The sequence below is a fragment of the Parambassis ranga genome, chromosome 22, assembly GCF_900634625.1.
Source record: "Parambassis ranga chromosome 22, fParRan2.1, whole genome shotgun sequence".
In the NCBI taxonomy this organism is placed as follows: domain Eukaryota; kingdom Metazoa; phylum Chordata; class Actinopteri; family Ambassidae; genus Parambassis; species Parambassis ranga.
The window spans coordinates 15,954,868-15,979,606 of NC_041042.1; the positions used below are offsets into that span (position 1 = coordinate 15,954,868).

Consider the following 24,739-nt stretch of genomic DNA (forward strand, 5'->3'; position numbering starts at 1 on the left):
AGGTGGGCTGATATTTCACACACACACACCTCCACTGGCTCAGAAGAAACGACTGCAGGTAACCCGTCGATGAGATGTGAGAGTTGTGTTGTCATGCTTTTCTCACACCTGTGTGTGTCTATGTAAACATACACTGAAAATTATGTACAGAATGTGGTGTTGTCTCTGAATGGGAAAATCCTCCCTCTTGTGCAGCAGTGGACTCGTCACTCTACCCCTGAATATGTGTGTGTGTGTGTGTGTGTGTGTGTGAGAGAGAGAGAGGTGAGCAGGTGTGGTCCAGGGCTGGAAAAAGAGCATCCGATTCAGCCACGAGACGTATTTACAACACTGCTCACCACAAAGGAAGAACACTGAGGAGGAGGAGGAAGAGGAGGAGGGGGTGACCACAAGGACTGGAGATTGACATCCCCCTTGTGGAAATACAGTATCACTGCCATTTATTCTTTTATCAGTTAAAACAATTGTTGCATCCCACCTCTTTGGTAATCTGTTTTTTTTGATTGATTACATACTAACACACATTTTCTTCAAATTAAAACAGATTCTCTGCCGCTCTTGGGAGTTTTTGTGTATATTTGTTTTCTCTCATTTTTAAAAACAAAGCACCAGTCATGTGTTAATAAACAGCATTCAGTATCAATATCAGGCTACTTTCAGATTCAACCTGGAGCTAACCCTGCTGTTCTCACGCCCACACACCAGCAGCTCTCCACCTGCACAGAAGAGTTCCAGTCCGAACAGGGAACCAGTGACGACTAATGTACACGATAAGGGTTAGAAATATGCAGAAAATAATTAAAAGCCTGCACAAAACATTTGATCAGGTTGCAATGATCAATATGTTCCCTTTAATATGGATTAAATGTATGTAGAGTGTATTGGAGTAAACTTTTGCCCCCAAATAACGTCTAAATGTTCCTGTAGTCCATTTAAGATCACTGTGTGAAGATAATAGATGTTTATATGTGTGCACTGGAGACAAAGTGAGGTTCAGTCAGTGGCAACTGATGATATTATTGATCAATTTTTCAATTTTAAGGCCGATATCTGCTGATAGCAGGATGCACCGATCTTCTGCAAGCAGCTGTTGAACTTGTTAGCACATAACCTCCATGTTGTAGTGGGTCGAGTCGACGCATGCCGTGTGTGTGTTGGTAATGTGTGATGTTGCAAACATAGAATCAAAGTGAGTAGATCAGCCCCCATTATCTGAAGAATTCATATCGGATTAGTGCATCTCTACTTTAGATGCAGCCATGTTGGTTGTTGCTAAAAGGTTGCTCAGCAGCACAGGCACCAGATGTAGCCAGATCTGTTATAGATAAACTTTGTGACCGACAAATAAACTTTATAATTAACTTTTTAAACAGGAAAACTCCTTTTGGGTTGAAACTCTTTGAGCAGAGCAGGGAGCTGTTGAGTGCAGGCAGCTGCAGCACACGCCTCGCCCTCCACAGGCACTCCTTTAACGTTGGCCTTTTTGCACATGTACAAGTAGAAGTCTCCATAAGTAGAACTATACAGCAAAGTGCATGGAAGGAACAGTACAAAAATACCTCTGAATTTATCTCTGCAGCAACACTTTTTTTTTTAAACTTTTTACTTCTGATTGAAAAGGTGAAAAGGTGAGACCAAGATATCAGTAAATAAATAAAATACAATGTCATACTTTTACCTATAGGCAAGATACATAACTCTTATAAAGGTGAAGACATCGTTCCAGTATATAGTTTGACCCCCCCTCCCTCCCCTGCTTAGCCACAGCAATCCTCTGTTGTTAGCGCAGAAGGTGACCACATTAAACAAATATTCAAAATATACAGAAAATATGGAAATATATTATATATAGATACGTTTAGAGTACGGAAGTAATGTTCAGGGCAGTTTGACCACTGGGTCTACCTCTTCTCCTGTTTGAATGGTGAATCGTCTGCCAGTATGAACTGTCACTGTCGCTCCTCTTCGTCTTCATCCTGTGATTTCTGAGAACTCTGCAGCGCTCCTTAGGAAACTATGCAAATAAAAATAAATAGTATGAATCCATCCCACTGTCACTCTACAACACATCTCCATTTTCCATATATAATCATTTGTTATTCCATAGATCAGAAAATAGTTCTTTGATTCTTTGTTTGTGTGTGTTTATTTTTTTTGTTTTGTATTATTTTTTTTTTGCAATTTTTTTCCCCAAAATATTTTTTTAAACAAACAAAAAAAAAAGCTGTTCTCGTCAGATGTTGAGAAAAATATAGACCTCTGATTAGCTCAGCTCTCTCCGGATATAACACTGCAGTCTGTTCCAGGGGAATGCAGGACCACCTCTTGGCACTGGCATCTTCTGGATAATCCCAATCCCAACTGTAAGCACACTCAGCACAGGTTTGGGGCTGCTCTCACAGCACAGCCGGGCCTGTCGGCACTAGAGGGCAGGATGCACACCTCCAAGCATCCTTACAGAAGGGGTTGAGGGAGAGAGAGAGAGGGGGGAGAGGGAGGCAGCTAGGTAAACCCCGGGCTTGCCTCTCCTGTCCTTTCATACCACACAAGACTGACCCAAATTCCGCATGGAGAATTCACTCTGACGTTGTACTGTAAACCCCGGTATGTTCTGCTATACTGGAGTCCTTCCTGTTTAGAAGCCCTCTATATGACAGTAGGCCTCCAGACTGGAGAAGAGGATGTAGAGGAACCAGAGGCTGAAAAAGAAGGCTGACGTGGCCAGTCTGTGTCCCCTGGGCCCGCCCAGTTCTCCCCCGATGTGGGCCCGGCGCCGATAAAGCAGCACCGAGACGGCCAGGAAGGCGAAGATGGTGAAGAGAGTGACGGAGAAGGCCAGCGAGCCGGCCTCCACCACAAAGGGCTTCCCCTTCATGTGCCAGTAAATGGCTGCCACCGACCAGGCCATGCCAATTCCCAGGAAGACGTTGACGGCGTTGCTGCCAGTCACATTCCCGATGGCGGCGTCTGCGTAGGTGTCCTGGACCGCTGCTACCTTACTGGCAAAGGTGTCTGTGGAGAGAGAGAGAGAGAGAGAGAGAGAGAGAGAGAGAGACTTCATTTATCTATTTTATTCACTATTTTTTGTGTAAAAAAACAACTTTGATTTGTTATTTGAGCATCTATGCTAAAACCCCTAGTGTTAATGTGATGCCTTTAGGTTAAAGGCATTAGTTTATGGTGGAATTAAGTTGCATAAATAAGGTTTAAATAACTTAGCAGTTAATTAATAGAAGTAAATTCATGTTAAAATTGTTTAAAATATTTTTATGGGTTGAAATTTGATCAGAGTGAGACATCTCTTGTACAAACCCTCTTTGTTGATTTTGTGTGTTTGGAAACACGAACGAGTGAGCGCTCTTACCTGGCACATATCTTTGCTGTACTTTCTCCGGCAATGAGCAACAAGTCAGTGAAATAAGGGAGAAAACGACTCATGCAAACGCTGAATGTGGCTAAAAGCGCCTGTGCCTCGGGAAACATTCGTCTTTGTGAGTAGCAATGTGTTCACAAAGCACTTGTACATGAGCTAAAAGTATTTCGACTGTTTGAATGTAAAGTGATGCATGTGTGTAAGCTAGGCTAATTAAGTGTAGCAATTTGTATCGCTAGTCATTTATTTTCCTTTCTGTATTTTTCAGTTACAAAAAAAAAAAAAAAAAATAACATTGTTCATCAAAGATCTTCAGTAAAACCAAGAAAAGCAAGCCTTGTCTGGGGACCTTTGTTCAGTTTGTTCGCTGGCTGTCTAGCTCTACATAGTTACGTGGTGTGAGGACAGCACAGTTAAAAGACGACTACTCGGCGGGTTCAGGCATACAGAGCTACATTAAGTCTACGTTCAGGAAAAAATTATCTGAAAGAATACGCTGCTGAACAGCAAGATAAAACAACCGGTGGTGAACAACAAATAGAGGTTACTGCTCCACCAGCTTCAATGAAACTACAGTCTCAACCATTTGACGCCAAGTCGCAGATATCCAGAGCTCCATCGCGGCGGTCTCAACGGACATCATCATCATCAACAGGTTCTGCAGCAGCAACCGCCTACGCCAAAGCTCAAGCAGCGCGAGCTCGTCTGGCCTACGCTGAGAAAGAAGCCCAAATGATGAAGCAGAGGGCTGAGCTGGATGCTCATCTGCATGTCCTTCAGTGCCAAAAGGCAATAGCCGCAGCTGAAGCAGAGGCCTCAGCCTATGAAGAAGCAGAGATTCAGAGTGGGGAGATCTGCAGGGAGCTATGTGTGGAAGCTGAGTCCATTAGTACAGAGCAGCGTACTAAGGAGTATGTTCAACGGCAATGTGAGTTACTCTTCCCAGACACTCAGCACAACGCAGTACAGCCTCCTGAAAGAAATTACAATGAAGGAGACATACAAGTCAGTACTCGGTTAACTAATCCTGTGGGAACCAACACTCAGATAAACCCCCCACCAGTGAACAGAGAAATTAAACAGGAGCAAACAGTGAACACATGTGTAACCAACACTTACCTGCCCAACCCTACAAGGCACACTGCCAGCCTTAACAACAGCATAACTGAAGCAAACAATGCTCAAGATTTTGCTAAATACCTCATCCGCAGAGAATTAGTGAGTACAGGTCTCCTGCAATTTGACGATAAACCCGAAAACTATTGGGCATGGAAAACCTCATTCATTAGTGCAACTAAAGACCTGAATTTGTCTCCCAGAGAGGAAGTAGACCTGTTACTGAAATGGTTGGGTCCAAAGTCATTTGAACAGGCCAAACGCATTCGTGCTGTACACACCCTCAATCCTGCTGCTGGTGTCAAGATGGTCTGGCAGCGCCTCGAGGAATGTTATGGATCACCTGAGGCCATTGAAGATGCACTCTTAAAAAAGGTAGAGGATTTTCCCAAACTCACTTACAAAGATAATGTTAAGTTGCAAGAGCTTAGTGACATCTTAATGGAGCTACAGTGTGCTAAACAAGATGGCAGCCTTCCTGGGCTTGCATACCTGGACACGGCGAGAGGAGTCAGACAAATAGTTGAAAAACTTCCCTTCAACCTACAAGAAAGGTGGATAACTGTAGGCTCGCAGTTCAAAGAGGCTCATAATGTGTCATTTCCCCCTTTCTCAGTTTTCTCACAATTTGTCCAGCAGCAAGCGAAAATGAGGAACGACCCAAGCTTTGCTATGTCCACTTCTGACAGGCACATCCCTTCTCACACAGAAAAACTGAGAACTTACAGTCGCAAACCTACTGTAGCAGCACACAAAACGGACATAGCAGCAGAGCACAACCAAAACAGTCCCAGTCCAAAGAAAATGGAGGAACCTGATCGTCAGTGCCCGATCCACAAAAAACCTCACCCGCTCAGAAAATGTAAACTTTTTAGGGACAAACCCATGGAAGAAAGACAGGCCTATCTAAAAGAGCTTCACATCTGCTACAGATGCTGTGGATCTGTTCGACACATTGCAAAGGACTGTAAAGCAGTGGTCAAGTGTATTGAGTGTGAAAGCCCTAAGCATACATCAGCAATGCATCCTGGGCCTGCTGCCGCCCCAAAGAGCACTGCACTGGAGGATGATGGCAGTGAAGAGCAGAGTGAAGACTCCCCTTCAGTTGTGTCAAAGTGTACAGAGGTATGTGGCCAAAGCGATAGTCCACGTTCATGTTCTAAGATCAGTCTGGTAAAAGCATATCCCGCAGGGCACAAAGACAAGGCTATTAAAATGTATGCTGTAATAGATGAACAGTCCAATAGGTCACTGGCCAAGTCTGAGTTTTTTAGCCTTTTTGATATCAAAGCTCCGTCTACTCCATACACCTTAAAGACTTGCTCTGGCAAAGCACAAACCTCAGGTAGGAGAGCTGTAAACTTCGTACTTGAGTCCATGGATGGAAAAGTTAACATCCAGCTGCCGCCTTTGATTGAATGTGACTCTGTTCCAGACGATAGAACTGAAATACCCTCTCCAGAGTTAGCTCGGCATCAGCCTCACCTCCTCCCAGTTGCAGACAACATCCTACCTGTCGACCACCAGGCGCCAATCCTTTTACTCCTGGGTAGGGACATCCTCAGGGTCCATAAGGTACGTGAACAAATTAACGGGGACCTCACAATGCTCCATACGCCCAGAGGCTAGACCTAGGATGGGTTATTGTGGGAGAAGTGTGTTTAGGAAGAACACACAGGCAGTCAGAGGTCAATGTCTACAAAACACACACCTTGGAAAATGGTCATGCATCCTATTATGAGTCCTGCCCGAGCATAATTCATGTTAAAGAGGATTATGGGGTTACTATGCCCACCAGCTGTGACACGGACACTTTAGGACACTCTGTGTTTGTTGGATCTGACTGTGATAACAAACAGGCCATGTCTTTTGATGACAAAGCATTTCTGACAATAATGGAAAACAAAGTTTATCAAAATCAAGAAAACAGCTGGGTTGCACCTCTACCCTTTTGCTCTCCGAGAAGAAGGCTACCAAACAACAGAGAGCAAGCTCTGAAACGCCTCTGCTCTCTTCGAAAGACTTTGGAAAAGAAACCACAAATGAAAGATCATTACATCCAATTCATGCAAAATATGTTGGATAATGACCAAGCCGAGCCTGCTCCGGCCCTGCCCGAAAATAAAGAACATTGGTATCTTCCCACATTCGGTGTATACCACCCACAGAAACCAGATCAAATAAGAGTCGTATTTGACTCAAGTGCAGAATGTGATGGAATCTCCCTCAATCAGGTACTGCTCAGTGGACCTGATTTAAACAATTCCCTTTTAGGAGTGTTGTTGCGCTTTCGAAAAGAGCCCATAGCTGTGACAGCTGATGTGCAACAAATGTTTTATTGCTTTGTTGTGGATGAAGACCACAGGGACTTTCTGCGTTACCTGTGGTATGAAGACAATGACACTGCAAAAAATATAGTTGAGTTTAGAATGAAAGTTCACGTGTTTGGGAACAGCCCATCACCCGCTGTCGCCATCTACTGTATGAGGAAAGCAGCACAGCAGGGTGAAAAAGAACACGGATCCAAGGCGAGGCATTTTGTTGAACGTCAGTTCTATGTTGATGATGGGCTCACATCAGTCGCCACCCCAGAGGAAGCAATCAACCTGCTTGTGAAAACACAAAACATGTTAGCAGAGTCTAACCTACGCCTTCACAAAGTGGCATCAAACAGTAGTCAAGTCATGGAAGCTTTCCCTGCTGAGGATCGTGCAAAGGATTTGAAAGATTTAGACCTAGCAGTGGACCCTCTTCCAGTTCAGAGAAGCTTAGGACTCTTTTGGAACTTAGAATCTGACAGCTTCACTTACCATGTATCAAGCGAGACAAAACCATTCACACGGAGGGGAGTGTTGTCGACAGTCAACAGTCTCTATGACCCTTTGGGCTTTGTTGCTCCTATAATAATGCAGGGAAAAGCTCTACTCAGAGAACTGTCATCTGATGGGAGAGACTGGGACACACCCTTACCCCCTGAAAAACACGAGAGGTGGGTCTCATGGAGAGACTCTTTGCATGCCCTTGATAACCTCCTAATGCCAAGGTGCTACCGCCCAGGTACATTAAGCACAATGAAACTAAAAGAACTATGCATTTTCTCTGATGCTTCCACTGTAGCTATAGGGGCAGTAGCTTATCTGCGTACAGTCGACAGTGAAGAAAAATGCCATGTGGGCTTTGTGATGGGGAAATCCAAACTTGCACCCCGCCCTGCACACACAGTGCCACGCCTGGAGCTCTGTGCTGCTGTGCTTGCTGTAGAAATGTTTGAGCTCATCAGAGACGAGCTGGACATGCATGTGGACAATGTGACATTTTACACAGACAGTAGAGTTGCGTTAGGCTATATACACAACACTTCCAGACGATTCTACATGTATGTAGCCAACAGGGTGACACGCATTAGGACATCCACACACCCTGATCAATGGCATTATGTGCCAACTGAGTTAAATCCAGCTGACAAAGCTACAAGATTTATTCAAGTAGCTGACCTGCAGAACAGCATCTGGTTCTCAGGTCCATCTTTCCTGTACTCTGACATGCACACAGGTGCACACACTGGCCCTTTTACACTCATTGAACCAGGAAAAGACGGAGAGATACGTCCAGACACGAAGGTTTTGAAAACTACAATTTCAGAGTCACAGCTGGGCTCTGAGCGTTTTGAGAGATACTCAAACTGGACCAAACTATGCAGAGTCATAGCCAAACTCATTCATGTCATCATATCCTTCACACAAAAGACAAGTGGACTAAGAGGATGGAAAAGTTTTAATGAGACATCAAGCATCCAAGAACTCACTCAAGCTAAAGTTGTCATCATTCAAGCTGTCCAACAGGATGCCTACAAAGAGACACTCAAAAACCTTAAGAAAGGTAAACAAACGGACACAAAACTTGACACACTGAAAAAGCTCAATCCTGTAGTTGATGAAAACAACCTGTTACGTGTCGGTGGTCGCCTCTCCTCCACTAACCTCACAGAGGATGAAAAACACCCTCTGATTATCCCATCTACCAGCCACGTTGCCAAACTACTTGTAAGTCACTGTCATGAACAAGTGGCTCATCAAGGGAGGCACATAACTGAGGGAGCCATCCGTGGTGCTGGTCTTGTTTCGTCTGTCATCCATAAGTGTGTCCTGTGTCGTAAGTTAAGAGGAAAAATGCAGACCCAGAAAATGGCCGACTTACCCAGAGATCGAGTTACCCCTGAACCACCCTTTACCACTGTAGGTCTAGATGTGTTTGGGCCATGGACAATTGTAACACGTCGCACAAGAGGTGGTAGTGCACAGAACAAACGCTGGGCAGTGATATTCACATGCATGTCTACTAGGGCTGTGCATATTGAACTGGTGGAGACTATGTCTGCTGACAGTTTTATCAATGCATTAAGGAGGTTTTTCTGTATTCGGGGCCCAGCCAAGCTTCTGCGCTCAGACAGAGGCACTAATTTTGTGGGAGCTTGTAAGGAACTAGGCCTGGACTCAGAAAACACAACAGTAGGAAAGTACCTACAGGAGAGAGGATGTACATGGACATTTAACCCTCCTCACGCATCACATATGGGAGGCTCGTGGGAGCGCCTCATAGGGGTCGCCAGGCGCATTCTGGATGCAATGTTGTCACGAACAGAACAAACACTTCTCACTCATGAGGTGTTAAGCACATTTATGACTGAGGTGGTGGCGATTATTAATGCAAGGCCTCTTGTTCCTGTATCCACCGACCCCGACAGTCCTGCAATACTCACCCCAGCTATGTTACTAACACAGAAGATGAGTGCTATTTCTGCCCCTTCTGGGAGTTTTTCATCAGGACAGTTGTTTGGAAAACAATGGAGGCATGCTCAACACCTTGCTGATACCTTTTGGAAGAGGTGGAAGGGAGAGTATCTGTCCACTCTGCAAAGCTGTGCGAAGTGGATTGAAACCAGACCTAACATCAAAGAAGGAGATGTAGTCTTATTAAAGGACTCTCAAGTCAGCAGGAATGAATGGCCCATGGGACTCATAGTGAAAACATTCCCCAGCAGTGACAACAAGGTCCGCAAAGTGGAAGTGCGGACTGTGCAAGATGGGACTGCTAAAGTGTTTCTCAGACCAGTTTCTGAGGTTACTGTTTTGCTTGCAGAGACTGAATGAATATTCTTTGATGCTAAATAATCCATGTGTTTGAATATGGTGCATGATGTTTTGGTGATATAAAGTGTTTATATCAAGTGGGGAGTGTGATGCCTTTAGGTTAAAGGCATTAGTTTATGGTGGAATTAAGTTGCATAAATAAGGTTTAAATAACTTAGCAGTTAATTAATAGAAGTAAATTCATGTTAAAATTGTTTAAAATATTTTTATGGGTTGAAATTTGATCAGAGTGAGACATCTCTTGTACAAACCCTCTTTGTTGATTTTGTGTGTTTGGAAACACGAACGAGTGAGCGCTCTTACCTGGCACATATCTTTGATGTACTTTCTCCGGCAATGAGCAACAAGTCAGTGAAATAAGGGAGAAAACGACTCATGCAAACGCTGAATGTGGCTAAAAGCGCCTGTGCCTCGGGAAACATTCGTCTTTGTGAGTAGCAATGTGTTCACAAAGCACTTGTACATGAGCTAAAAGTATTTCGACTGTTTGAATGTAAAGTGATGCATGTGTGTAAGCTAGGCTAATTAAGTGTAGCAATTTGTATCGCTAGTCATTTATTTTTCCTTTCTGTATTTTTCAGTTACAAAAAAAAACAAAAAATAACATTGTTCATCAAAGATCTTCAGTAAAACCAAGAAAAGCAAGCCTTGTCTGGGGACCTTTGTTCAGTTTGTTCGCTGGCTGTCTAGCTCTACATAGTTACGTGGTGTGAGGACAGCACAGTTAAAGTTCGGGTAGGAGATTTTGAAAACTCAGTGAGAGTCCGCCAGATTTCGAAAGTAAACACACGCCCCTTTCTCTCGGAGCTCACCCCGAAGCCACGCCTCCCAACCACATGGACACGCATTACCTGAAGACGAGCTGCGGCCATCATGCACGTACCTCTCTGGTGCGCACAGAGCAGAAAGAGAGTGACAACCAGCCAATACTCTGCGCAGGGTCCACCCGGAGGATTGGCTGATGTTTTTAGTGTTTCATAGCTTCCACAGATGATTCATATTCTTCGTTTTAATGCGAAACTGCCGAACTAATCGGTTGCTATCGGATTGTAAAGAGAAATTACACTAATTTAACAAAAAGTGCATCAGAATGAAATCTCCTACCCTACCTTTAAGCAACGTCAGAAATGAAGCCTACACTTCCCACAATGCATTCTGTCTTCCACAATAATCTAGTTCCAGTCTTCTTTGCTCTGCTGGTTCATTCATAATATTGTATTTTTCAAAATGAATGCCACATTATTAATGCCACATAGAGGACCTTTAATAACAGAAAGCGCTGACGCAGGTTGGATTTTCTGTGACATATTGCTACTGTTGGGTGAAAATGTCAGCTTGGAGGAAATAAGTATATCAGACCCAGTGATTTCACATGGACCTCATAAAATAAACCTACCAAAGTAGATTTATATGTTCTTAGACTCACCTGGGACAGACGTGCCGAGTGCCACAAAGACCACTGCAGTGACGGAGTCCTTGAGGCCGATGGTGCAGCCAAAGTGAGAGGCCAGGTCACCAATGACGGCCGTGAGCAGGCCGATGATGACGATGGAGATGGTGAAACAGGCCCAGCCGTTCATGTAATCTGTGGGAGGAACGCAAGCAAACAGCACCTTCCAGAAGACGGTGAGGAAGTGCATGACGTAGTCGAAACAGGACGGCAGCCTCTCCTCTCCTGTGTCCTCCTCGTCCTCATCTGTTTGGAGGAAAGTGGAGCCGAGCAGGGGTTGAGAGGTGGGACAGAGTGAAATGTAACAGGATGACAATGGAAGAGGGAGATATAGGACCGGAAGATTCAGACAAAGATAGAGAGAGGAAGTAAATATTAAGAGAGGGGACAAGAGGGAAGAGAGAGATAGAGCGTGAGGAAGCAGAAGAGGAGACGACAAGGAAAGAATGATGACAGATGATGAAGCAGAAAGTCGAGAGAGAGAGTGCAGAGAGTTGGAAAACAGAGGCCAGATAAAGGATGGAGACGGAGATAAGGGATGACAGAGAGGGGAAGAAGAGAACAACATTCACTTAAAATGTGTCAGCCCTAACAGTGCAATGAATACATATCAATACTCATTTAAAATATGCACCAGAGGAGAGCTGGAGCCACCAGTGTGAACTGACCATACACTTTTAAATGACTTCCTGTATAAAATGATGTGTAAGTCATGTTTTTAGTAAACTTGTGCTCCCTCCTGCGGATCAAAGCATCATACATATGACAGCTAAAAATGTACGTGGTCAGTCCTCAGTCCTCTGTGTCCCCCGGGCGGACAGGCAGAGAGGCCTGTCATGACTCAAAGAGCCAGCTGCATGTATTTTTCAGCCACAGGGTTGGAGCATGAAAAAATAAAGAGCATCGGCAGATTAAATATTTCAGCACCAAAGCGACAAAACCAAGGCCTTGGTGGTGCTCCCCGCAGAGCGGCTGTGACTGGAGCTGGACTGCAGGATGAGGATCTGATGCTGGACCAGAGAGAGGAGGTTTCTGTACTTAAGATGACGAGATCAAACTATACGATCTGATCCGCAGTGTGGACGCAGAGCACGCTTACCTGCGCTGACTGTGATGGCCTCCATGAACTGGTCTCTCCAGGAGTTCGTTCCCACCACCAGAGCCAGGTTGGTCTTCTTGATCAGCTTGTCCACTGTGCTCTGCATGACACAACAGCAAAACACCAATCAAATCCATCCATTATTTATCCCCAGAAGCTGTAATCTGCTTCCACAGAGGCTCCTACAGAGAAATACACAAGCTCCACCACATGATGGCAGTGTCATCCAGTTCCAAACATGAGAAAACCAGACACCAGAGACCAACATGATGGTGGAGGAGGAGGAGGAGGAGGAGGAGGTTAGACGATGCATGTAAAACTCATCTTCAAATTGAAATCTATGTGAGCCTCTGAGGAGGAAATCAGAAATATGGAGCTGTCCTTTCATTGAATGTGGCAGCAGGATGAGCTGGTATGATCTGCTGCTTGTTTGCTTTATTGTAATGAGGAGGCATCTCATGCTGTGCGTTTGCTTTGTTTGATGCAGAACCTTTCCCACCTTAAACTCGTAGGATTCCTCAATAATGACTTCAAGCTTGGAGTGTTCACCCAGCACCGGCTTCCCCATCTCTGCGATCCGCTTGGCTTCCTCCTCGTCTGATGTCAGCTTCCTGTCTGGAACATCTTAGGGGGAGCAAAAAAAAAAAAAAAAAAAATAAAGAAACGAAGGTGAGACAGATGGCAGGCAGAACGAGGAGCCGCTCAGCTGATTATCATGTTGTTCTTCAGAGCATAAACATCAGAAGGTTGCTTTATTTATCATAGCCAGGCTTTACAGAGAGCTGCGTTTAATACACGTCACATCTGTGAGCAAATGCACTTCATTTTAGTAACACACATGCTGTTGTTAAAGATAAAACATGCACGACTCAATATTTAATGTTCTAAAGTTTCATTCAGTGACTGATAAGTTTGTGGTTTTACAGCTAAACCTAGGTACAGTATATGGACAAAAGTATGTGGCCTCGTAGCCACTGACAAACACACAAAGTGATCATCTAAATTCTGATTATATGCGCTAAAGCTGCAACACTTAGTCGATGAATGGAAGTCTGGAAAGAACATTTATAGGACATTTCCCACTGGTTTGCCCATAAAGTGTGAAAATACACTGACTGATTAATCATTGACAATCAATCAATAATCATTGACAATCAATCAATAGTGCAAACAATCATCAGCTGCAACTAATACAGCCCAGATGTACACATGGTGTCCATTCTGGTCACATAGAGTTATTTCTTTTAGGACAGCCTCGTCCTCCTTGCAGTCACCCTCTTCCTTGGTGTCAACAGTTTATCATCAAAGGAAGTCCACACACACTAGAGCCTGGATGACAACGCAACAACACAACATCCTGGAAGCATCACCACGCAGGAGACCACTGACAGGACCCATCCTCTGGCCACATACTTATCAATCACTTTGTGGTTTTGTCTCCTGTGTGGAGCTCGTTCAGTTGTCATGGCGTTGCATCTGTTGGCTTGCCAATGATTTAGTGGATGAAAAATGTCAACAGACTCATCTCCATGACGACAGCGCAGCTCCTGATGAAGATAGGTAGAAAAATGGCCACCCACCGACTGCCAAGGCACGTGAGGGATTTCATTTACTCTTTACGAATGGATTACTTTTTCTTTGTGCAGCCTATGATCAATTCCTGCATCTGCCTATCAGACGCGCTGTGTGGCTCTGGCTGCACAAAAAAAAAAGACGCCACACTGCTGAGTGCACTGCGCACTACAAAGAGGCCCATAACATCAATCCTGTGCTGTCGAACTCTATCAAGAAGGAGCGGCTGTACATCCAAAGGGCCTCTCATGACGCTCCGAGTGTCACACCCCCACCGAGCCACCCGCTGCAGAGACCTTGTCATCTTTTATATGAGCCCCGAGTCCCAGCCTGCTGCTCTTTGCTGACAACACGCTTACCATTAAATATTAACATTGCCATTAAAGATCACAGCCAAGTCCCCTTGATAGGAGGGCGTGTCTGCAAGCACACACACACACACACACACACACACAGGCATGCATAATATAACAGTATACACACACTTTAAAGCTAAATCAATTACACACCCAAGAAAGTGTGTACCCTCAAGTCTTGACAGGATTTCTTTTGCTTGTGTTTAAAATTTGATTATCCAGCCGTCCCCCTGCTCTTTGCTGCACCACCTATTACACAACTTCCTTGACAAGTTAAGGAAATATAATAATAATAACACGGTAATTAAATTTTTAATTTCAGCACTGCCCGTTTTTATCTTGATGGTTATCAAGTGTTTGTACCTGGCTCTTGGCTGGAGAACTTAATTTATGGATTTATGATTAATTAATCCTCTAAATGAGCGTGCAAATCCATCACTAAGTGAGCCAGAGAGCTCCAAGAGAGCATTTATTGTTTGTAACAATGACAGCAGAGGAGGATAACATGCAGTTACTTTCAATAGAACCTCTCAACAATCCTTATCAGCAGCGAAATAAACACAATTTACATTTCAGATCATTCAGGGCTGATGTTTAAACCCCAGCACACCACAAAGGAGGTGACGTTAGAGGAGGAGAAACTTACCGTCAGCTAACAACAGGGCTGTGGAGGAGGAGAGGAGAGGAGAGGAGAGGAGAGGAGAGGAGAGGAGAGAACACAAAATGCAATGAGCAATGTGAGAAAGAAACATAGATAAGAAAGAAAGCAGGTTAATAAGAAGGAGAGAAATGTGATGGCCTCTGAGAATGGCTGTGTATCGACCCCGAGGTGTGATATATATACAGCACGGATCATTCAATTGGCCGAGGCAGAGGAAGACTGTAGGTTTGTTTTTATGAGCATACGAAGAATTGTCATATAGAAATCAAGTGTTGCAAATTTTGTCCCGCTGCTATCAGTTCAACACGTGTTTAAAGTTGTGTTATTCCCAGCTTTTGTCTGATAAATGACTATGGAGGTAATAATTACACATGAGCCCATATTTAACAAGTTGTGAGTGAATTGGAAGAACAATATATGCATTTTTCTCTGCTGCTGAATCACTCAAATCAAACATCCACCGCCTCATTATCATTCACATAAATAATTCAACACTACTTTGCGTATTGGTTCTTCTTCACTACTGTTGTCTCATCTTCACATTTGTGGAATATATATACGCTGTATTATGTAAGAGCTGCTACTGTCAATATGGAGGAGGAGAGTGTGACAGGACTCTATTTGGCAGCTTCTATGGGGGTGTGAGGAGGGGGAGTCAGGGGGGGATACACAAAGAGAATAAACAACAAGTAAACCTGCATCAACCTGTCACAAATATGGCTGGCAGCCAGCCTAAAAACCTTGTTAGCATGTTCCAGAGTTTTGGTGTGTCACGAAGCCTAAATGCTGCTTTTCCTACTCTGCACAGATACAAACCCCGGCAGGAGCAGGAGACTCACTGCTGGTAAACTTTTTATGACTCTTGAAAACTGAGCAGACAATGTTTCCTTTTGCAAACTCTGTAGCCTCACGTACACCCAGTGCAATACTATAATACTGATAAATATAAATGCTGCAAGCATTGGACAAGATCTGCAACTGATGATTGCATTATTGATTGATTCTTTATGATGATATTTTATGCACAGACCAGTGGATAATGTGCAGAAAATGTTCCTGTTTCCTCATTAACGGCTCCAAACGTCCATTTATTAACTCCTTGTTGCAGCGTTAGAGCTCATGATGAGTATTTAATTGATAACATTGTGTGTTATCAGAAAGGTTCCTCGTCCTGGCCTCAAGGCCACCCGATGGCTGACCTCATCAACCATCATTAGATTTTACAGGAAACCTGAGAACCTGAGGCCGATAAACACACATGGTGAACTATGGTGTCCACATACTTCTGTGTGTGTAGCTGATCCAGTGTTGTGCAGCTAGTCACTGTGTGTGTGTGTGTGTGTGTGTGTAAGCTGAGCAGGTAGTGTGCTCTGTGTCTGTGCAGCTTCGTGTGCCAGCTGCAGCTCCAAACACAATGAGCTGAAAGATGCAGTTTATCCTGGATTTGCTTCATTATTACTGAGCCTTTCAAATGCCTATTCTTTGATTATAATCCCATTGTTTGAACTGTTACAAAGCTCTGTTTACTTTTTTTAATAGTTATTTTGGTACCTCCCGGCCACCAAAATGAGGATTTCAGAAGTAAGACAGTGGAGCATAAAGCTGTGATTAAATGATGCACTTTACTTATTCAGCGAGAGAGTCGACTTCTCTGCACACACTTCCCAGTCAGATTGGGTATTCTGCAAAAAGAAAATATACAGACGATGACAATGTCTGCTGCAGCTGTTCAGACACATCACGCCCCTTTCTTAGCATTCTGATTTGATTCTGCCTGATTGTTTATCTGCATAGCTGCAGATAAGTGATGGCGCGACACACTCCGATGCCCTCGGCAACAGCCATAACCACATGAAATGATTAAGAAAAAAGGAGATTTAAAAAAAAAACAACATAATTGTTGGCAGAAGAGAGAGTAGAAAGCTTTCCCATGCCTGTCAGCCTCTAAAGATTCACATCGACAACTTTCCCTTTGACGTCTCCATGATTATTTCTCCATGCATCCAAGCACAAAGTGTTCACCCTCCTGAAGGGATCAGAGGATCTGAAGGACAAAACAAAGCTGTTTACATCTCCCATGAATGGCCCGGCTCCTCTCTGAAACCTCTTTCACAGAGACATGATACTAATTAACCTGTTTGTGTTGGGAGGCAGCTTATCAACTTCCTAAATCAAATACAGTCTACGGTTAATCATCATTAGGAGCTAAGTGCATTAATTGCTGTGGGCGACTTGCTCCATTATCATTAGTACAAACTGAGCGCGGCTGATCTGAAGCCAAGTGTGGTGAAAACAGCCAGCTGTGGTGAGTCTGAGTGTCCAGAACCCAGTCACTAATAACAGCATGTCATTTACTAAAGGCTGGCGAGGGAGCAGCTACGCAAACCACACAAGTGCACACATATAATGAAGCAAGGGTGTGGATTCGCTTTTGACATCGGTGGGGTCCTAAGATGCCAATGGAATTTAACCCTTCCTGCACCCAATGGAAATCTGTTTTTATCTGTTGGGGACACATCACCTCCGTCCACACTAAAACCACGCTCTTGTTTTAAAGTCATAACAAACAAGATGAGGGTGCAACTGTCCATTATCTGGAGAATGCATCTGTTTGTCAATAATTAGTTTTAAATACCCAATTATTATGTTGTCGACAGTTTGTCAGAGCCCGAGCTGATGTCTGCAAATTGCTGGTTTTTGTCGGACCAAGAAAAGATATTCAAATTACAATGACAGAGAAAAGCAGCACATTTGAGAAGCTGCCTGATTGGCTAACAAAGATGTTTACCCGACAACAGACGTCTGTTATGTGTTTGTCCTCATTATGATGCTGAAAATCTCATTTAGAAACAAGAAGTGAAAAAACCTTAAATTGCTACATCGACCAGTTATTAGGATCGCTTTTGACAGCTGGTGGACCGGTCCTTGTTTGCTTTCATTTGTAAATAACTGTAAATAATGTTTGTACTGTTTCATTTTTACCATTAGAGGTATATTTTTTATTTTTTTGGTATGCGTGAGTGCCTGTATTTTGCTGCTGCAACAGTGACATTTCCCAGCTCGGGATGAATAAAGTATTTTCTATTCTATTCTATTTTTAGCCGTGCTGGGACGCTTCAATGGTGTTTGGTGTTACTTACATAGTTAAAACTTCAAGAGATTCTGATTTAATTGGTGGTGCAAAGAAGGACGTAACATATTCGATACGATCCTACAGAGCCTCGCGTACTCGCCGAGTGCAGGTGAGGGTGTTTGGACAGGTTGACACATATCGGCACGTTTACAGTATTCTTGATCGCAAAGCTGACATTGTCTTAAAATTCACGCACAATACTGATTGTTTACATGTTTCTGTGAGTCTCACATGTCCTCAGATCAAATACCACACAGAATATTCACGCTACAGTGCATGCACCAATGTTCCAGTGACAAAAACGAGGCAGAAGAATCAATAAAACTGGTTCAACTGTACATATTTGAACCAACAGGGGGCAGGGCTTATCGCCTTGTGATGTCATAAGGGGCTGCGAACCTGAATGTGTGAATAAAGACACACTGCATTAGGATCTAGTTGACACATGGGAAGATTTAATAATTTCAAACCTCCCATCAAAAGGTAAAGGCTACAAGAACAGTCAAAAACCATCTCATGCTTCACAAGGAGCAGCTCTCTACATGGTACCTTTTCCATTTTCTGTGCTAAATTATTTACTAATATTTTTAACACCAACAGCGATGTATATACACACGTGTGCAAACCACATGAGAACAGACAACATCAGACTGCACTCACAGTCCCAAGGTGCTGTCGCCCTGCCTGCGACTCAGCGGCTGGAGGGGAGATTAACCAGAAGGTTAGGTTGTAGGGGTGGTGTGTGTGTGTGTGTGTGTGTGGAGGTGTAGGGTGTGGTGTCTGCATTTAACTGTCGTCATCTTCATTTGTGTCAGAGCATCAATACGACAGTGATGTACAGCTTCTCTCTCCACAGCTCATTAAGGCATCCTCTGACTTATCGGCCTGATGCTGGTTCCAAAGGCTGCAAGCAAAGCCTGGGCCAACACTGGGGGACATATATATGGATGGGTGGAGGAATGTATGCATGGATGAAAGTAAGAAAAGAGGGGGAGGAGGTATAGGAGATTTATGGTGCAAATGAGGAAAAAAGAGCTGAGCTGATGGAGGGATCGGTGGAAAAGGAGACGGGATGGAAAATGGACAAGGCTTGATTGGAAGAAGGGAAAGAGACAGAGAGGTGCAGGAACTGATGAACAGTTTGAAAGGTGGAGCGTGAGGATGGATGACAAGGTTGGAGCTAAGATGAAGAATCTGTTGTGTGGAGACAAGATATGGATAAATTAGTGAGGGGATTTATGGAGGGATCGAGGCGTGGACTGATGGAGAAACTGGTAGGAACAGGAGAGCAAGACGAAGAAGAAGAAGAAGTTATGGAGGAGGTAAAAATGCAAAGTGCTGTAGGTGGAGTGGAAGGATGGAGCAGCAGATTTATGAAGGGATAGAGGAGCAACATAGCTGGATGACTGATTGAGAGATAGAGGGTTATAAGTGGATGGATGGAGGGGTAATGAGATGCTAAGGGACTCCACTTGAAGACAGCTACACCTCAGCAGGACACTGAAGCGGCTGCAGAGCAAAGCTGGGGGTCAGACCTCCAACATGCTCCAAGGTGGATGCATACGAGGAGGAGGAAGCTGAGTGACATTTCAAAATAAGACTAGAAAAGCATGGATCATGTTGCTATCAAATGGCATCAAGTATTGACGACCACTGGTGAGGTCAACATGGATAATGAAGGGCAGGTGGTGCTGGCCTCAGGCAACACACTAAACTAAACCTCTCTTTAGGGTCCTTATCAATGCCACACAAGCTTAATCCATCTTTAGTTCATCAGACCAACTTCCTGGTGTCAGTGTAGGAACAAACACAGTGAAAACAGGAAATAAACCAAGAAAATCTGAGGATGTAAAGAAGAAAGAATGCACCAGGAGACAGAGGGCTGGTTTCTCTAATCGTCCAATCATGAGGAGACTTTATCTACTGTACTGACGATGAGTCATCCGTCCTCATAATGGACACATTTGCATTTTATGAGGACTTTTACACCCCTACTACATCTACCTACAAATGCATCAACACACACACTCAGTCTCAGTCTCCTCCAGCTCTCAGTGATGCCTTAAATAATAACGGCTCAGGATTGCAGCAGAGCAGCCGCTGTCTCCAGTCTGCACACACACACACACACACAGTCGGCCTGTGAGAGAAACGAGATGACAAAGACGGATGCTTCAGCTGCCTTTATTATCTTTCAATATGCAGGCTGTGTAAGGCGTCCATCATCTTGTTATGCTGTATCCATGTTTCTGACGGCGCAGAATCGGAAGGAGTCAAAGTGCTGAGCACACTCCATACTTCATCTTCTGAGGCAGCACAGCCAGACTGAATGAACTGATAATTCAACTCAATGCTGGATGATTTCACTGGAGGATCCTGATGGAGGTCTTTCACGGATGAAAAGTCCTGTTTTTAATCTTGCTGTGCTAATTAAAGCCGCACCGTGTAACGTTTTGACATCAGTGAATCTTTGATGCATTTATTATAGAGATTACTGTAAACAAATACAATCATTGATAACTACTCCGCCAGTCACAACACTGTGGTTTACAGGCCTGTCGTGAGGCAGGGTTTCGTCTGACGGTTTGCTTCATGGGACGAGGAAGAAGTGAGCTGAAGCTAAATTCCTTGTCACCTTTGGACAGCACCTTCATGCTAAGCTAAATGGCTGCTGCTTGTGTCTTCATAGGGCTCCACATAAGTTTTAATGTGTGTATCCCAGAAAACGGCTGGTTGGGAAAGCCTGAAAACCCCAAACAGGCTGCCACGGGACACACTCCTAATCGGCCCATATGCTGCATTTCACATGGGACAGCTTCTCACATTAACAAGAGTCTTGTTGGTCTCCTGGTTCCTCCCTGACTCTCTGGTGCCTCTATGTGAGCACCCTTGTTTTTTTCCTTTCTCTGCAGCTCTCATTACTTGGTAGTATCTGTGATATCTTGGTGATTTCATTAAGTCAAAAACAGGTTCTCATCTCATCTCTCTCTACATTCGCCTCTTGCTGTTGTTTCATGCATCTTTAATTCTTCTTCCCTCTCCTCTCTGTCCTGAGTGGTCCGGTTCTGATGTCACGCTGAGCTGCGTGGATCAAGAGGAGACAAGCTCCCTGTACTTGTTAGCAGTCTGTTTATTCTGCAGGCGTATCAGCATCTCTGCCGTGTCAGCAGCAAGCAATTACAGAGCAGATTACCAGCTCTGATAGTGTCATCAGGCCGCGCAAACACACACATGTACATGTAGCAAATAAAGACTCGAGTTCAGAAGTTCAGCGCTCACTCACTCACTTACTCACACATGTGAAGTTACTAAGAACTTTCTGAACTCTATTTTAACCCGGCTATATTTACATGTGGTGCTTTTATATCATACTTTAGCAGATTAATTACAGTTTGTTGCCCTGTGATGGAGCGGTGACCTCTCCGGGGTGCACCCCGCCTCTCACCTGTAGACAGCTGGGACAGGCTCCAGCCCCATGTGACGTGATGGATGAATTATAGTTTGGTGTTTTTATTTCTGTACAATTGATACACAGGCACTGCTCTGACAATAACATCAGGTGACTGTGTGTCTAAACTGTGTGGCTGCCTGCTGCTGTCACACTGCTGCGTGTGTGTGATGCTAAGGATGTTTGTCAGGCCGACATGATGCGCTTGCTGAAACACACTTTTTATTCATCCGTGTTATGTTTTTTTCCTTTTTTTATTGCTCCTGTGATTTAACAGAATCAAGACCAACCTAATATATTAAAGTCTGTGATCGTGTGTGTGTGCGACAAACAGATTATAGTGCTGATCTGTCACGCTATACTTCAGTTATTTATGAGCTGGGTCCCTGAATTAAATCTGTAACAACTGCAATGTTTGTAGACTTACTCTGAGTTTGGAATTCACTTCTTTTCATATTTGTGTCCTAAATTCATTTGGTAGCACAATAATGAACTCAAAATATACAGCTGGATTAATTTAACTAGTCCGACCCCGATCAGATCAGACCGGGATAGAGGTTACAAATATATAACACACAAAGTGAAACTGTGACTTTGTTCTATGTTTGCAACACTGCAGGATGGCACCATGAAACACAACAGCTACAACAACACAAGCAAAGGACACACTACAGCTCAGGATGTAAAAACCATCAGGAGGCCCAAGCGACTGAGACAAACGATACAAGAAACTAAGCTGAATGGATCACAGGACAACAGGCAGGAAAAGCAGACTGAGGCTGAAACACGCAGATTAAATAGAAGGACATCAAAAGAGGAAAGTGAAAACAACTAGGGTGAGCTGTGGAATAACAAGAGGGACACACCAAGAAGCAGGATTTTCAAAATAAAACAGGAAGTTGACTAAGGCGCAGATAAACTAAAGCCAAGAATCATCCAAGAGCAGAAAAGCAGAACATTCCTGCTAACCTGCAGAAAAACAGCTCTGCAGGGATTTTTATGTTTACTGCACTTTGTGTGACATTAACTGATAAATAAAACCTTTTTTTATTTTTAGTGCCACATTTATTGCAGGGAAAAAAACAGCAAATTTCAAACCCTGAGATGAACAAACAGTCTCAGAGGTCAGCAGCTGCACCTCCTCTCTGCAGAGACGGCGCTGCCGGCCGCTCGGCGTGATGTATTGTGGTGGCTGCTCTCACTGATGCAACCCTGAGCGCTGATTAACAGCCCTGCTTGGCCTTTGAGAGCTGCCGCACTGACGGAGCCTCCGCCGCCGCCACAGAGGCGTCTCGTCGGGTTTTCACCCCGCAGGATCCTTTTAAAGCCCTCGACATCCACTTATGATACACAGCACTAATATCTGCAACGTTCCCACTGAGGACTGCAGTGGAAGGAACTTCCTGTGTTAATACTTCCATGCTTTACCCTCTGGGTATGAGACAGCCTGCGTATGAATATTTTATCGTGTGTGTTTAAAGAATTTTGCTGCTAAATGAGACACCCTTCAGAATTTAAATTAAAACAAATGAATCAGCAATGTGACTCTTCTATTGACACAAAGATTTCCACTTTCCAGACTGAAACTGTCTGATCTGTAACGACTGAACAATGACCTGCAGGTCATACTATTCAAAGTGACTGGAAAATGAACGGGAAGCTAAACTTTGTCACACTTTAACACTTTTGGAGGTTGTAAAGTGAAGAAAATGAGGGTGAGGACATGTAGCTATGCTAAGGGTTGTCGGTATCTCACACACGCACACACACACGCACACACACACACACACACGGTCTGGAAGTGCCACATACATATGAAGCTGAGGGAAGCACTTGTGATGTGAACAGTAGTCTGACAGACTTCTGTGGAAGCACTTTAGCGGCAGGAACAGACGCCATAACACCGTGACAGTTGCTCCTTTTCAGACCATGAATCATGGTGTAAAATGAGGGTTGTTACCGTGGTAACAAAAACTCCAACAATTTTTCTTGACCAAACCAAAACTACCATGTCCATATATGAGATGATGATGGCTGTGAGATCCTGTTGGAATTTCCTCGAGCCACAACAATGTCACAACTAAACACAACTATTCATAGCAACACCGACACACACACACACACACACACTTTCATTTACACCTTATATGTAGCTGCAAAAAAAACTACTTTGGTTGAAATAGATCAAATTTAAAGTCATACTATCGCCTGTGTTGCACTTCCTCAGAGCACCAGGTGTGTCAGTGTGGAGCAGCGTGGTTGTTCTGGAGAAGGTCATCACTGACACCGACATTAATGAGAGTCCACATCAAAGGCTGGTGCCCTTGCCGGCCCCTCACCTGCACGCTATAAGACAGGCCTGACACTGTGGCGTGCCACCGGCATGGCAGGAAGCAGCGCAGCTCATCCATATCTCTGTGCTGAGCACGGCCCCCACACACCTCTCAGGAACAATTACTGCTCTTCCAGCTCCTCATCACAGATGGTGAGGGCTTTCAGAGCGACCCCCCCCCCCCACCTCCTTTCCTCTATCAGTGGCTCATTGTCTCTTTGGTTGACTGTGTCTGTCTCCCTCCACCTCTCTGTCGTTTTTTTTTATGCTCAGACTATTTCTGTCACTCCCTCCTCCCTCTCCTTCCTCCTCCTCCTCCTCCTCCTCTTCTCCCACTTTCCTTCTCTGCCTCTCCCAGCTCCAAATTCAACAGTTCAATTTAAATCCATTACACCTAAGCCCCTGACAGAGTGTGGCATCCATGGTAACCGTTACTAGACAACAATCTCGCCGTGACTCTGCTTCCACAGCAAGGCTGGCGGTGACAAGGAGATGCTCTGAAGGCACGCGGGGCGCGTTGACGTAAACGCTTGTGTCATTTGCTAAGTGACAGGTCCTGTCCTTCAACTGCGACCCCAGTCTGGGGAGGGGAGGGGATCACAACATAAATCACACATCACACTGACGGAATGACACATATTTGTTTAAAAGCAGCAGCGTGACAATTTAAAGCAGGGGGGGATGAATCTAATTTAGTAACAATACCTTCCATTGCCATTCCCCGTGCACGGCCGCCCCTGTAACCCCTCTCTCTGATGCTGAGAAAATGCGGATAAGCATGCAGCAGTGACGGCTGAAGCAGCCCTACTTCAAGCCTCCGTCCTTGAAGAAAGAGTAAAGACACAGTAAATCAACACACTGTCTCACGTCCCAAACTAACTACTGTACAGCACCACAGTAATCACAGCGGAGAAACTCAGCTCTGACCTCCCCACTTAGAAGGCGGAGCTGCAGCACCTCCATTGTCTTGATTCATAGAAAGTTGGGCAAACAATGCACATAAACGACAAAGATGTGCAGTGAAAATATGCAAGGTTATAATCACAATC

At 44.3% G+C, this 24,739-nt stretch overlaps 1 protein-coding gene across 5 annotated transcripts in view; it reads right to left on the reverse strand.

Annotated features, from left to right (window-relative positions):
• Positions 1-1,789: 1,789 nt before the first annotated feature.
• The window catches only part of slc8a3 (solute carrier family 8 member 3), an 83,242-nt gene continuing 60,292 nt past the window's right edge, over positions 1,790-24,739 (reverse strand). For 3 of the 5 annotated variants that reach the window (XM_028395738.1, XM_028395741.1, XM_028395740.1), the window contains 5 exons: positions 14,763-14,780; positions 12,688-12,812; positions 12,189-12,288; positions 11,066-11,335; positions 1,790-3,012 (listed from right to left, as the gene is read on the reverse strand). In XM_028395738.1, the coding sequence (XP_028251539.1) occupies positions 2,636-3,012; positions 11,066-11,335; positions 12,189-12,288; positions 12,688-12,812; positions 14,763-14,780 (890 nt within the window). In that variant the 3' untranslated portion in view covers positions 1,790-2,635. The remainder of the gene's footprint in view (positions 3,013-11,065; positions 11,336-12,188; positions 12,289-12,687; positions 12,813-14,762; positions 14,781-24,739) is intronic. The other 2 variants (XR_003669468.1, XM_028395739.1) reach the window with 2 other exon arrangements.